Raw genomic sequence first — 15860 nt, forward strand, 5'->3', positions numbered from 1 at the left:
TATGTTGAAAAAGAGTATAAAGAGGAATATATATACCTGTATACTGAATGGCTGCACCAGAAACTAACACAGCATCGTGAATCGACTCTGCTTCTAACACAGCATCGTGAATCGACTCTGCTTCCGCTCAGGAGAAAGTTGGTTTGCAGTCTTGAGGTTGCCGCTTATTTTGTTGCCATTTGTGGGCTGCTGGGCGGTTTTTATCCACTTGTGCTCTTGCTGAGGATTTGACGAATGTGTCAGAGAGAAATCCTGGTGTGAGCAGACCCTGCTGTGGGTCTGACTCAAGCTCGTGTCTCCAGGACCCGCTGGGTGCAGATGGGGCTGGCTCCTGCCTCCCCGAGTCGGTCTCCTGTCCTCGGCACGGTGGCCCGTGGCCAGCCGGCTCTTCTCAGGAGTGTGACTCCCGGGAGTGACCAGTGGGCTCCTTGAGCTGCTGTGACCAGTCACGTGCTCCTGGCACTGCCAGGGAAGGGGTGGGCACGTGCACTGGGCAGCCTGCCGTCCACAGAAGGTGTGCCCCCCGTCCCTGCCCTTCGGCGCCCTGGCTGGCTGTACCCGTTACCTATGGTATTTCCACATTATGTGGCTTGTGTTTGTTTTTTTTTTAATTGAAGTGTGGTCGGTTGGCAGTGCTGTGTTAGTCTCTGATGCGTAACACAGGCATTCAGCTGTACGTGAATTCATACATCCCTTTCCACACTTTGTCCACTGCAGGCCATCACGAGGAGCTGAATGCAGTTCCCCGTGCTCTGCAGTGGGGCTTTGCTGTTTTCTGTTTTACATATAGCAGTGTGCATCTGCAGATCCTGACCTCCCACGCCATCCCTCCACCCTCCTTCCCCTCCCTGGTAACCACAAGTTTGTTTTCCGTGTCTGGGAGTCTGCTTCTGTTTTGTAAATAAGTTCACTTGTATCATTTTTCTAGATTCCACGTGTAAGTGACGTCATAGGGTATCGGTCTTTCTCTGTCTGGCTTACTTCACTTAGAATGACGATCTCCAGGTCTATCCCTGTTGCTGCAAATGGCATTAGTTCTTTCTTTTTTATGGCTGAGTAGTATCCCATTGTATATATAGACCACACCTTCTTTATCCAGTCATCCCGCATGAAGTGTTAAGACAGCTATACAGGTAGGCGGAAACGTGGTCATTTCTCCTGTTGTACCGCACATCCTGTTAAGTGATCGTATTTATTTGGGCTTAGTCAGCAGTGAGAGCCTGGGAGGGTGGTGTCCTGACTGGCATGTGAGCCATGGAAGAGGGGGGCGCTCTGTAGTCAGAGACGTCATGGACCGAGGCAGGACCTCATCTGCACATTCTTGGGTCTGACAGTGACTTTGAGGCTGAGGCTTGGGACCCCTCTCCACACCCCCTCCCTGGTTATGTGGACCAGTATTGGACCAGGGACAAGGGTTTCTGTTGAGGGGAAAAGGTGGGATGCCACTTGGAAGTCCTGTGATTCAGGGAAGTGGTGTGGTTCCGTTCTGACCTCAGTTTGCTCATCTGGGAAATGGGGATCCATTGAAAACTCCCTTGCTGGGGGCCTGCTCGGTACCGGCCACTTCCTCAGCATGGCCCATGTGTTAGGGTTCTGGTCTGATGGAGATTACACGCCTGTGGGAGGTGACCGGCCAGGAAGAGTAAATACAGAGCTCCTTGGGGGCTGGTACTTTCTACAAAGACAGTAAAACAGAGCCAGGAGACCAGGAAGTCCAGGGCCTACTTTTGACTGGAAAGCATCTTAAAGGAGGTGACACTGCCCATCTACCAACCCCTGAGAACTTCACAGGAGGCCGGGGGAAGCCCGGTGTAACCTGGGCAGGGTCGTTCCCTGGCTTTCAGAGTGGCCAGCCAATGTCCCACCCCAGGGCTCGTGGGAGCCGAGGCTGAGAGGTGAGCACGTGAGCGGTCCTCGCCCCACATGGACACGTGGGCTGTGACGTCAGACGGACTTGGTCCCGCCCTGGTCGCTGTGGGACCCTGAGCACACCACCCAGCCTCTCTGAGCCTCAGATCCCCGCTTTGAAATCGGGGATACATTAATGCCAGCTTCTCATGTGGCTGTGAGGCTGGAACGAGCAGTGCACACAGCGTGCGACCCGGCAGTGGGCGAGTTGGTGTTGCAGCTGCTCCGGCCGTTACCTCTTGTTGCCATGAAAGAGTCGTCGACGTGGACGTTCACTCATCTCCTTGGGCCGCTGTCCTGCGGGCGACCCACTGAGGCGGGCCTGGAGATGGACCCACCAGGCGCGGCCCGGGTCTGAGCCCTCTGCCTCGGGCAACGTCAGTGAGACGTGGTTGACCACGTGTGAAACATGAAGAAGACGCCAAGACTAGCTGCTGTGTTTCAGAGCCTGCATCCTTTTCTCGCCACAGGCTGGAAATGTTTGTGACTCTGGAAACAGACGTTCTCCTCCGAGAACTTACCCCCCCCTCCCCCCCTGCCAAGAGATGTTATCGACCCTGGCGTATTTTTCCTAACTGGAAAAAGCACCCATTGACTCGCATTCCTGCAGATCCGTCAAGTTAGGGAACCCTGTTACATCTCTGCAGTCACTCTCAGCGGCTTCTGAAACCTCAGAGCGGTGCTGGATGAAGGAAGACGGAGGAGGAGTTTCACGGCCGACCCGGAATGTGGGACGTAACAGAGCCTGCCGTCCTGGTCGAGCCTAGAATCAGAGCGGGAGGACCCTCGAACCGGTGGCATCTCCTCCCGCCGGGGCGGTTCAGGGAGGTGGACGCCCGCCGTTCACGACACAGCCGTGCGTGTGACCCAGGAATCTCTGCAGCCCGCGTTTCACAGCACTATCTGATTTCACAGGTTGATTTTGGCACTTTAAAAAAAAAAGAAATCAAGTTTTCATCTGTGCTGCAAAGGAATTTGGTCTGTTGTCGGGTTCCTGTTTTGCTTGGCGTGGAGGGAAGGGACAATAAGGTGGTCGCTCTGGAAGCTTCATGGGGGATCAAGCTTTCAGGATTAGCTCACCCCCTGCCCTGCGCCTTCGTTTCACACCTGTGTTTGTTTAAACTCCTCGGAGTGGGACGGGCTTGAGGGAGGTGGGGGCGGGAGGGTTCGGGCAGCGCTGGCCCGGCACCGATTCCGTGCCGGGAAGTTCAGCCCCCGGGCCACTCTAGGGGATTGGGGTTGTGGTCCCCAAGCGACAGACAGGGAAACTGAGTCTGGGACGGGGCAGGTGTCTGGCCCAAGTCACACAGCTGCCAGGATGGTGGTGAGGCTGGAATTGGAGCCATGTCTCAGCTCAGAATCCTAGTGACAGCCCGCGGTCGGCATCCTTCCCAAACCCGCTGTAGCGCGTTCTGCTGCAGAAGCGACCAGGGTCCCCGGGAGAAGAGGGCGCGTCGGGGAAAGGTGCTGGGGGTTAGGAGGCAGCCCGTGGCCCCAGCGCTCCCTCCTGGGCACCATCGCTGCCCCTGAGCCAGGCACGCCCCTCTGACCCCAGACGTCTCGTCTGGTCGAGAGGCGCTACCACCGTGTGAGAGGAGGAGCTGAGCCCTGACGTCCTGGCGGAGGCCGCAGGCTTGGGGAGGTGGTGTCGCCGGGCCGGGGCTTCTAATGCGCGTTCCACAGAGGTCTGCGGCGGGGACACAGCCAGCGTGGGAAGTGGGTCCTGATGTGTTGTGGGGGCTGCGCTGACCACACGGGACCCCCCGCCGCGCAGAGCAGAGCCCAGCACCCCAGGCCCCGTATCCCCATCCCTCCGGGCCGCTCTTGTTTCCTTTGATGGTTTTCTGGCCAGAATGGCTGGAGAATCCCCGCAGAACATACGCCCACGCTGCCCCGGGCCCCGGGGTATGGGGACCCAAAGTTATCAACACCCGGAGGGTTTGCCAGGGTCCCCCGCCATGGGTGACGTGGCCACAGGCCAGGCAGGTTTTTCCTCCGAGCAACCACGGGGAACCCTGACTTGGTTTTCTCTTTTCCCCCCGTTTCTGTGTCTGTGCCAGTTTCGATACAAGAAGCGGGTGTACAAGCAGTCCAACCTGGACGAGAAGCAGATGGCCAAGCTGCACACGAAGGTGAGTGCGGCGTGGCAGCGTCCTGTCGGCGTCCGTCCGCACCGTCCTCCTCGGGCCGGGGAGCTCTCGGCAGAGGGCTCTTCGTCCTGAGGGTTGCGCAGGCCGATGGGGCGTCTACGGCCACCGGGCCCCCGTTAGGCACAACCGCCCTCTCCTCCTGCGTGATGGAGACGCGTCCGGTGCCTGCGCGTAGTTGAAATCATCACTTAGTGCGGTGACCTGCTGCTCGCCTCCTCCTGGGCGTGTCCCGGAGTGGGGCTGGCGGTTCCCTCTGAGCCGCTGCCGAGTCGGTCCTGCTGCCGCCCTTCTCGCAGCGAAAGTGCTGCTGGCACAGGCTGCGTGGAGGTGAGGCGCGCGAGGGCGGCCGCGGAGGAGGAGCGCGTTGAGAAGAGAGCCGCGGGCTGCATCCCGGGGGGCACTCCATTCCTGGCTGGACACACTGTGCGCGGGCATCTGGTGGCGGGGCCGGCACGCCATGGACGCTCCCACACTTTGTCGGGGATGCCGTTCGTGTCCAGGGCGTGCTGCCGCCCGAGCGTGCATGGGCGCCTCGCTCAGTGCTGAGGAGGGTGTGTGACACCTGAGGATGCTCGCAGACACCCTCCTCCTGGGCCCACCCCTCCCGCAGAGCCCAGGGCACTCGCTGCGGAGCCCGGGGAGAGCCAGGACGCTGCCTGGACGCCCACAGAGGCTGTTCCCAGTTTTCGGGGTCCCCTTGGTGTAGTGTCGTCCCCCCATTTGTATCAGGACGATTGCCTGGACTTCACTGCGTTCAGTGGGTTGTAACGTGCCATTGTCATTACTGACTTTTGTGCTCAAATGGTCCAGACGTGGCCGGTGGCACCGTGTGCCCAGCCCTCCGCCCTTTGGTGTGTCCCCAGCATCCTCTGAGCGCTGACGACTTTCTGGCCCCGCAAGATGGTCCGGCTTCTCCTGCGCTTCCCGCTCAGCCCCGCAATCCGCCCAGACAGTGGCGTTTAGACTCCAAAGTCTGGGCACATCTGGTTTTTTGATTTACCTTCTGAGCTGTAGATAAAAATGTGTTTGTGCTTTCTTAAAAAATTACAATTTACAAATTGGAATGAGGGTGTTAAGTGAAACCAAGTGTATCTTGTGTCTTCCGGCATTTAATTTTGAGTCTGAGAGTGTTCGGGTGAACGTCCAGCCGTGTCAGCGGGCCAACGGGTCCAGGGGCTTCAGGGTGCTTGGGGAGAGGTGCGGGGAGGGGGCGGAGAGCCGGGCTGGTGAGAAGCGTTAGAGTCGTGGGCGGAGCGCCACAGACACTGCGACTGGGGCCCAGAGGCCCGGCCCAGCGGCCGGACGCGCAGCACAGCGTTGTCTCCCTTGCGGATGAGGCTGGGCAGCCCCGTCACCATGGAGCCACTGCTCACTCTGACCAGACGAGGAGTGAATGTCTTCCTGTGCCTTGAGTCGCTTGGTGACCGAGCATCCCTGTTTCTGCTGTGTGGTCATGGGGTCCCCCAAAAGCGGATTAAGCTGAGCATACGGTGCCCTATTTGCCCTCCATCGAGGCTGCCGCTTTGGAGATTAGGAACCGTGAATGCCCGTCCTTGGGCCCCGCTCCCGGGGTGGAGTCAGAAGGCCTGGGGCGCATTTTCAGAGCAGTCGGGTAGCTCATCCGTTTGAAAGCAAGGAGCGTCCTGTGGCCCCGGCATGGACAGGGGTGGGTGGGGGGTCCTAGAACAATGTCGAGGACAGACCGATGGCGTTTCCACCCACTGGACCCCAGGCTTGGACCTGGGGTTCCAGACACGGAAGGATGCTGCCTGGCCAGCCTGGGGTCGAGAGGCCGCCCCATCGTGAAGGCCAGAGAGTGCCCCGTGGGGAGCCTTCCCGTGGCCTCTGAAGACCTACCTTTTCTTGGTAAAGACGTTGCTGGTTTTTCACCTTTTAGACCAATCTGAAAAAGTGCATGGATCACGTTCAGCACCAGTCGGTGGAGAAAGTCGTCAAGATGCTGGAACGCGGCCTGGACCCGAACTTCCACGACCTGGAGAGTGGAGGTAGGTGAGGCCGGGCGGAAAGACAGCAGGAGACCCCCGGAGGCAGAAGTGCAGGCTCAGTGAGGAGGGGCGACGCTGTGTTCAGATGATTGGGCGTCGCAGCGGCCCGCTTTGCTCGGTTTGCAAAAGTGCTGTCTCCCTCCTCCGGGAGCCTGTGTTTGCCCCCTGGAATCCCAGCTGCTGGCACGTAGTCAGTGCTCGGTCCATGTCTGCTGAATGAATGAATGACCTCACGGAGGAGCTGATGCACACGGGCCCTGGGAGTCAGACGCACACACACACACACACACAGACACGCAGACACACAGACACACATAGACACACATGCACACACACACGCACAACACGCAGACACGCAGACACACAGACACACACAGACACGCACACACACACACAGACACGCAGACACACAGACACACACAGACACACACACAGACACACACACACATAGACACACACACACACGCACAACACAGACACGCAGACACACAGACACACGCACACACACAGACACACAGACACACAGACACACATAGACACACATGCACACACACACGCACAACACGCAGACACGCAGACACACAGACACACACAGACACACACAGACACGCAGACACATAGACACACACAGACACACACACAGACACACAGACACACATAGACACACACGCACACACACACGCACAACACACAGACACGCAGACACACAGACACACACACAGACACAAAGACACAGACACCCGCACAGACACACACACAGCAAGACACTCACAACTCCCTCTGCTGGACACGAAGTCCCTGTGCAGCAGCTCAGCCCCCGTGCTGCTGGCATCGGGGCTGAACCACTCTTCCTATTTTTCACTAGTTTCAAATAAGCACTTTTATTTAATCTTAGCTTTTCTCTTTTTTATCCCAGTTTTATTGAAATACAGTTGACACAAAGCATTGTATTAGTTTTAGGTGTGCAGCATAGCAGTTTGGCATGTGGATATACTGGGAAACGATCACTACAATGAGTTAACATCCATCACCATGGTTACCACAGTTACACATTTTTTTTTCTTGTGCTGACAGCTTTTAGGATCTCCTCTCTTAGCAACTTTTCAACTATACAGCACAGTCTTACACTGTGCTGTGCACGACAGCCCCAGGACTGATTTATCTAATCACTGGAAGTTTCTACCTTTGGAGCTCCCTCATCCATTTCGCCTATCCCTACCTCCTGCCTCTGGCAACCAGCGTTCTGTGCTCTGTTTATGGTTAGTTTTTTTAGATTCCACGTATAAGTGAGATCCTACGGTCTTTATCTTTTTCTGTCAGACTTATTTCATGGAACATCATACCCTCAGGGTGCACTCATGTTCTTGCAGATGGCAGGCTTTCCTTCTTTTTCGTGGCTGCATAATATTCCATTAGGGCCAGATAGTTTGCTATGGCGGGGGCTGTCCTGTACGTTGTAGGATGTTTACAGCATCCTTGATCTTCACCCACAAATGCCCGTAGCACCTCCCAGTGATGGCAACCAAAGATGTCTCCAGACATTTGCACAATGTCTCCTTGGGGTGGAAGCCCTGTGCCAATGGGACACGTGAACCTGACCAGCTGAGGGGAGGGGAGGCTGTGGCGAGAGCCCAGAGTGGCTCAGGTGCGAGCCTCCATGGCAGCTTGGAGGTTCACCCGGGCAGGCAGGTGATTCTGGGCTAGAGGGGCCTCCTCTCGGACCAGCATGCGGGGCCCCCTCCCCTCTCCTCCTGGGCTGGGGGAGTCCACCTTACGGTCGCTGAACCCGCAGCACAGGCGTCTGTCAGCTGGAGAGCGAAGCTTCTTCACTGTGTGGGGGGCTCCTCCGCCCCTTAAGCTGGTGGAGCCGCCCCTTGCTCTCTCGGCCGTGCGCTGCCCCGTCCGAGCCCAGCTTGCTGTGCCCTGATCGCCGTCAGCTCCTCTGCCCTGAGTCTGACTGTAGGTGATGTGGCGCAGGGCTGCAGGCGTTTCAGTGACGGAGCTTTGATGCCCGCGGCGCGGGGGCTGGACAGCATGGGTGTGGGCTTGGCAGGGGACGTGGGAGAACACAGCTAGAGGGGACGTGTGCAGAGGCCTGGCTGCAGGTGAGCAGGGCCTCAGCCCAGGCGGACGGTTGAGAAGACGGGGAAGCCAGGGGTCTGTGTGCAGGGGGACATGGACAAGCTGGGGCCTCAGGCATCCGGGTCAGGTGGCGTGGGGCACAAGGGTTCCTGTGTGGGTGGGGACCCCGGGAGGACGGAGCCGTGCTGTACCTGCAGGGGGCTTGACCCTCCAGGGTCAGGAGTCAGGGGGTGAGGCCCCCGGGCGGGGGAGGCCCCTGCGGAGAGTCTGGACGGGGAGTGGGTAGCTGCAGGGTTTGATGTGCGTCTGCAGGGAGGCAGGTGTGGGGCAGGCACAGGGGTGGACATGCAGTCGGACGGAGGGTCTGAGCACCTGGGCGGGTGGGCACGTGGTGAGCATGGGCCCTGGTTCTGGCCCTGTGCTGAGTGGTCTCTTGTGCCTGGGCTCCCGGGCTGGCTCCCAGCCTTCCTGAGGGGCACTTCCTGTAGCTCGCAGCGCTCAGGCTGGGACCACACACAGTCAGTGGATTCCTGAGCCTGAACCTGAGCCTTCAGGGACAGTCGCAGACGTCAGCCGGGCCTGGGGTCTGTGGTCCCTGACCTGGGCTCTCGCCTTGGGCTGCCTTTGGCCTGGGCGCCTGCCAGCCTGGCGTCGTCCACAGCTGTTTTCCGATGATGCCCCCAGGCTGGGCACGACTCCCCTTAGCGGGCTCCTTCCCGCCAGTTACCAGGCCTCCTTTGCTGGGGGTGATGTTTTCTGGAGCCCAGGAGCAGGGAAAGACTTTTAATCTAGAGCAGACCCTAACTTAGCTTCGCAAACCCACCAGCACGGACCCCAGGTTATTTCACAACGGAGGTCTGCGGCCAGTGCCCTTGGTCCCGCCTGGAGCTGGAAACCGCTGACCTTGTGATGATGGACAGAGTCAGTGGGGGCAGTTACAGCGGAGCAGCGGGACTGAGGAATGATAAAGACAGGAGCAGGGCCTTGTCCACCGCCCCTAGGTCTCGGGTAGACTCGACCCGGGAACAGCCACCCGCGGAGACGGCGGCGTGGGTTAAATGAACGCCAGTATTTCCCGAACTCCCCCCAGGACCACGGCCTCCGGGCTAATCGATCAGGAAGAACAGACTCTAAGAAAAGACACAGAAACCTGTTTCCCCTCAGACCCACGTCCGCGGCTCCTGGCAGAGCGCAGAGTTAGGGCCTGGCGCTCCAGCAAGGCTGAGACCAGGCTCTGACTGGAGACGCGGCCCCGTCGGGCTGGGGACCTGGAGCAGCGCGCCCGCCTCCCAGGCAGACGGCTCTTCCTACAGGACTTTGCCGGATCTCAGCCAGTGATTAGCAGCAATCAAGCAGAGGGTTTTGGTTGGGTTTTTTTTTTTTTTAATCTGGGAAGATAAATTAGAAATCGTTTTTTATTTTCGACTTTACCGTTTAAAGCAGACGCGCCGGACAGCTCTCGCGCGGTGGTCGCCGAGTGGCAGTTCCCTGCGTCACGCTCACTTCTCGCAGCTCGTCTCCTCTGTAAGGCAGAGCTCTGTCTACCCTCCACTCACGTTCTTTTTTGAAATTAGTAGACTTCGTTGTTTAGAGCCATTTGAGGTGCAGGGAAAATTGAGTAGAGACAAGAGGCAGGAAGGTCCCCTGTAAGCCCCCAGCCCCGCAGCCGCCCCGCTGCCGACGTCCCGCTTGGGTGTGGCGCGTGGTGACGCCGATGCGTCAGCACTGGCACTTCGTTACTAACTGAAGCCCATGGTGGGCGTTGGGGTTCCCGCTGAACCGTCTGTGGGTTTAGACAAGCGTGTGAGGACACGTGTCCGCCAGTGTAGTGTCAGGCAGAGGGCTTCTCTGCCCTAAAAATCCCCTGTGCTTGGCCTGTAAAGCTCCCTCCCCCTCAGCCCTGGCAACCACTGACCTTTTCACAGCCTCCGTGGTTTTACCTTTTCCAGAATGTCATGTGGCTGGAATCCTGTAGCCGGTGGCCTTTTCAGGCTGGCTTTAGTCTTTCAGTCTTTTCGTGGTGTGACAGCTCATTTCTTTTTAGTGCTAAATAACGTTCCACCATCCGGATGGACCACCATTTATTTATCCATCCACCCACCAAAGGGCATCTTTGGTGGCTTCCAAGTTTTGCGACTCTGAGTAAAGCTGTTAGAAACACCTGTGTGCAGGTTTCTGTGTGGACGCAATTGACAGTGATCAAATGTAGTGGGGTTTTTTCCCCTAAGACAGAAAAGAAGTATGTACAGCAAGCAGAAGGGTAAAGGATGTAGTGAAGACAGAAAGTTCTGACCCGGAGTCCAGGCAGGGACCCGAGATCCTGCTGCAGGGACCACCCTGTCTCGGCGTCCCTGCTCCACGCCCCGCGTCTTGGGAGTGTTCACTCGTATTCTCACCTGGGGAGAGAAGCAGACTGTTCCGGATGCGGGGGCAGGGAAGACGGGGGCCAGGGGTGCCGAGTGACATGAGGAAGGTGGGCGATGGAGACACCAAGTCGTGGGCAGTTCCCAGGACAGTGGCATCAAGCGGCCCCACCACATCCGGAGAGGATGCTGAGAGAGGATGTGACGTGCGCTCTGCTGAGAGGCCGGCGCTTCATCAGAAGGAAAGACACACCTTTGCTGTCCCCTCTGTCCCCTCCGTCCCCTCCACACAGTGACAGTACCCGCAGGGTGGGGACATTTGGGCACGAGGGGAGCAGCACATGTTGAGGGTTCCCCGTGTGGAGCGAGTTGCCCGCAGTAGGGTGTCCAGAACGTTCCTGCCGTATCAGTGGCACAGTGGGAGCGCAGCCCGGGGTCGTGGACCCGGGGAGGAAGATGGGGTTGCTGTGGTGGCTGCCTCCAGGCAGTAGGTGGTGTGCCCAGTTGGCCCCAGCTTTCCCAGGACGGCCCTGGTTTTCACACTGAAATCCACATCCGGGAAACCCTTTGGTTCCAGACACACTGGTGCCCTAGGTCAGTCGCCGGGCCCGTAATGATGACAGCTGAGGTTCGACGAGAGCCCGATGGCGTGCGCAGGACGTGGAGGCCCGTCTCCTCCGCCCCCACCGCGTGCTCCCACGAAGCAGCCCCCTGTGAGGCCAGCACCCCTGGAGGAGGCGAGGCCCTGCGAGCGGAGGTGGGACCCCAGGTCACCATAGGGAGGAGGCAGAGGGTCCACGCTCTCACCCCCGGAGGAAGGGCGGTGGGGCCGGCGGTGGGCTCGCTGCTCTTGGGCTGCGCCTGGTGGCCGTGGCCGGTGCAGAGGGCCCAGGGCTGGAGGGCCCGCGGTGGCCGACCTGGGATGGCATCTCCTGCCGCAGCTTGGGGCCGGGCGGCGGGAGGCAGAGCTGGGTCACTTCCTGTTTATTCCAGGAGCTGCGCCGTCGTCCTCAGCAGCTCTGAGGACTCCAAGAAGTGCTCCTGTCTCAGCGGCTCCACGCTGAGTTCTGTGACTTTCTCAAAAGCCACCCAGCTGGTAGCAGAATCTGGCTGAGAACCAGACCTCACTCCCTGAGCAGAGATAAAAGCGGCTCCTTCCCTAGCGCGGGAGCGCCGCAAGGCTCCCCCCCGCGCTGCGTCCCTGCACCGGGGCTGCGCGGCCTCCCCCACGCATGTGCGCTGGGCACGGGGGCCCCACGGGGCGAAGCGGCACTTCTGGACTGAGGGGTGTGCAGGAGATAATTAACTCCCAGAGGAACGACCTGCCGGTTAAAACGAAGTGGCCCGTGCTGCTCCAGCCGCCTCTGTGGTCCCTGTTCTGATGGAAGTTCCGTTCGGTGATGATGGGAGTCGCAGAAAGAAATTGACGCGCCCACCGGGGTCCTGGCTTATCTCCTGCTTTGGTTGGGACCTCTGGGACGAGGCAGGTGGTGTTTTGAGCCCCGAAAAGGAAGGAAAACTAATAATTTGAGCAAAACTTAGGGCTTCTACTTGCACGGCCTTCCCAGACTTGAAAGGAGCCCGGGTGCAGCAGGGGCGGGGCTGTAACGCAGCTGGGACGCCTCCCAGCCCTCAACCGTCTTGTTGGAAGTCGGGGTGGGATGTGCATTCACGGAACCGATTTTGCAGAGCGCCTGTGACGAGTCTGGACTTGACTTACGAGACCAGTTACTGCATTTGCTCCCAGCACACCGGTAGCCCATCATCTTGTCGGTTCGTCACCCGGGCCGAGATGTGCCTGGTCCCGCCGCACGTCCCTGTGGCCAGGCTCTCGGGGAGCCCCCGCCCAGCTCCCACACGGCCCCATTAGGAGATTTCTCGGGTGCTGAATTCCTGCTCACGGACGGTGCCCCTTTGCTCCATATCCTGCGGTCTCCCCGTCCCCTGAGCGCGTCCCGGGATGTAATTCCCCAGAAATCGTAGCTCTTCAGGGAACATGGTCCTGGGGCCTCGTGGACATCAGTCTGCAGAGGGTCCGAGACGCACGAATTACCCAGTGCCCTGGGAGTCGGCTCGAGGATCGCCGAGCCGGTGACCGGAGGAGATCTGGGTGTGCCGAGCGTCAGGTGCAGTTCCTGGCACAGACGGACCTGTTTGTAAGCGAGAGCCCCACCAGCATGTCCAGTTACTTCAGGAGTTTTCATATTCGTGCCCCACAGCGTTTCAGACAGGGTTCTAGGTGACTCACAAAGGTACGTGTGGTCGGGCAAGACGCAATACGTCGAGTAAGGCCGTGAAGTAGAAGGAAAAATGGCGGTGGGAGTGATGCCGGGCAGAGACGGGCCCCCAGGGGCGAGCCTGGGCAGCGGGGACATCACCAGCCAGCCGGGGGAGGAGGAGTCCATCCCGGGACGCTTCTCCGTGACCCGTGATGCCCGGCCTCAGGTGAGCAGTCTCCCCTGGGGGCCACGTAGAGACCAACAGTGTTTTTACGTGAATTGTTACCTGAAACACGAGCCTCAAGGTTGTTTTTTAAAATACTCTTTTAAATGATTATTTTAGAGCAGTTTTGGACCTGCAGAACTGTCGAGCAGATACTGCAGAAGGTCCCCTGCGCCCCACACCCATTTCCCCCATCGCCATCTTACGGGGGGAGGTGCCAGCATGGAGGTGTTGCCACTAACTCATGTCCGTACTCCCTCCATGCTCACTCGTAGTTGCTGAATGTCCCCTTTCTGTTCCGGGGTCCCTCCTGACAGTCTTCTTGTCTCCGTAAGCCCCTCTGGGCTGTGACAGTTCCTAGGGCTCTCCTTGTTTTTGATGACCTTGGCAGTTGTGAGGGGAGCTGGTCGGGGATTTTGTCCCCCTGTTGGGGTTTGTCTGCAGTTTAGGTCGTGATTAGACTAGGGGTGTGTGCGGGGGCGGGAGACCTCGGAGGTGGGTGCCTTCTGATCACATCACTGTGGGGCACGCCTCTGGCTGTGACGGGGACCTGGCCCCCCTGCTCAGGTGTGCTGGTCGGGCTTCCCCACTGCATTACTCTCCCCCCGTTTCTGGACTGTCCTCTGCAAGGCAGTCACCAAGCTCAGCCCACACTTAAAAGAGTGCGGGCAGAGGTGCTCCATCAATTTATTCGGAATCCTTCTGCGAAGGAAATCTGTCTCTTCTCCCCATTCATTTATTTATTCAGTCAGCGATTTGTATCAGTGTAGGGCCGTGGATGTTTAATTTAGAATTTGAGTTACAATCCAGTACTATTTTATGTATTTTGTTGTTCGGATGGCTCCAGCTTCGGCCATTGGGGAAGAACTCTCAGTTGGCTCCTGGGTCCCTTGACGTAGCCCATCAGTGTGTGTTTTTATTATTATTATTGTTTGACCACTTTCTTGCTTCCTGCCATCAGAAGGTGTTCCAGGCTCTGTTGTGTGTTTCCTGCCCCAGCCCTAGAGTCCGGACCTTCCACCCGGGAGCCCGGGGAGAGGGGTCTTAGAAACCGAGACCTGCGTGCTGGGTGTGCTCAGTGCCACGGGGGTGTAGTTGCTTCTGGTGTCTCGGAGGAAAGGACAAGGAGGTGTGTGTGTGTACACTAACCTGCGAATAGATACATGTCTATAAATGCTTCTGTATGGAACCATCTGAATCTGTATTAAGCTAAACATGAGTTCATACTGATGTCCCCAGTCCGAATCCAGTGCCACGTGGGTCATTCCAGTCTCTGCCCCTTACTTTTCTGCAACCTCCCACTTGGATGGTGAGACTCTTGGCTGCCACTCTCAGCCATGTGTGTATTTAATTGCTCAGTTCCAGGGCACGTGTGTAGTGGTTTCCAAATTACTGACCTGCACACCACAACGGAAGGCAGCTTTATCGACTCGCGCACGGTGCCCACGCGCAGCTCTTTGTGCCTTTGGTCTTTCAGACTCTGCTCTTCCCGAAGTCACAAAGGTCAGCACTCTCTCCCCCCACCTCCTCCAGTGAGGTGGTCTCTTACTCTTGTGATCCAGTTGGATTGTTTTGTCACATTGTGCCTCCATCCTGGGAGCCCCGGTCTCCTAAGTGAACTTTGAAACTTGGATTTTAGAAATTTGCATACACGAAGCTTCATTCTTTGTGCTGTGAAGTTTATGGTCTTGACAAATCACAGTGTTTAATTCTTGCATCACCATCGCAGCGCTGCCCAGGATAGCTTCACAGCTTTACAGGGATCTGCTGTGCTTGCCATCAGCTCGGTCTTCTTGCCCCCTCTGGAGCCCCTGACAACCACTGATTTCTCTACCATCTCCATAGTTTCGAGTTTCGCAGAATGTAGTATAATCGGAATCGTACAATATGTAGCTTTTACAGACTGGCTTCTTTTACTGAGCAACAGGCGTTTAAGAGTTGGCATATCTTCTTATGATTTGATAGCACTTGCCTTTATGTTCTTTCTTTTCTTTTTTTTTTTTAATTGAAGTGTAGTCAGTTTGCAAGTTGTGTCAATTTCTGGTGTCCAGCATTGTGTTTCAGTCCTACGTACACATCCATATACTCCTTTTCATTTTCTTTTTCATTATAGGTTACTGTAAGATTTTGAATATAGTTCCCTGTGCTGTACTGAAGAAACTTGTTGTTTATCTAACTTATGTATAGTAGTTAGTATCTACAAATCCCAAACTCCCAATTTATCCCTTCCCACCCTACTTTCTGCCCCACTCCCCTCCCCCCATAACCACAAGTTTGTTTTCTCTGTCTGTGAGTCTGTTTCTATTTTGTAAGTAAGTTCGTTTGTCTTTTCTTTTAGATTCCACATATGACTGATACCATATGGTATTTTTCTTTCTCTTTCTGACTTACTTCACTTCGTATGACAATCTTCAAGTCTATCCATGTTGCTGCAAATGGCATTATTGTATTTTTTATGGCTGAGTAGTATTCCATTATATAAATACACCACCTCTCCTTTCTCCACTCATCTGTCAATGGACATTCAGGCTGTTTCCATGTCTTGCTGTTGGAAATAGGACAGCACTTCCATTTTTAATCAGTAAACAATAATCCACTCTGTGGAGGCTCTAGTTCTGTTTATCCATTCACCTGCTGAAGGGCGTCTTGCTTGCCTCCAGTTTTTAATGAATGTGAATAAAGCTACTGCAGACATTTGTGTGCAGTTTGTGGTGTGGGCATAAGTTTTCGAATCAGTCTTGTGTGAATACCAGGGAGCACCGTGTTGGATTATATGGTAAAACATTTTTTAGTTTTAGGAGAAACCATCAAACTGTCTTCCAAGCTGGAGGTGCCGTGTGCAGCCCCGCCAGCGGTCGGCGGGGTTCTCTGCTGTTGGTTTGCGTCCTGGCCAGAGTCGGGTTGTCGGT

General features: G+C 56.9%; 1 protein-coding gene across 4 annotated transcripts in view; it reads left to right on the forward strand.

Annotated features, from left to right (window-relative positions):
* SHANK2 (SH3 and multiple ankyrin repeat domains 2) overlaps nt 1-15860 on the forward strand; it is a 494838-nt gene that overhangs the window by 87964 nt on the left and 391014 nt on the right. For all 4 annotated transcript variants that reach the window (XM_064492018.1, XM_064492014.1, XM_064492017.1 and 1 more), the window contains exons 5-6: nt 3969-4040; nt 5956-6064. In XM_064492018.1, the coding sequence (XP_064348088.1) occupies nt 3969-4040; nt 5956-6064 (181 nt within the window). The remainder of the gene's footprint in view (nt 1-3968; nt 4041-5955; nt 6065-15860) is intronic.

Source organism: Camelus dromedarius, chromosome 12 (assembly GCF_036321535.1).
Source record: "Camelus dromedarius isolate mCamDro1 chromosome 12, mCamDro1.pat, whole genome shotgun sequence".
NCBI lineage: Eukaryota > Metazoa > Chordata > Mammalia > Artiodactyla > Camelidae > Camelus > Camelus dromedarius.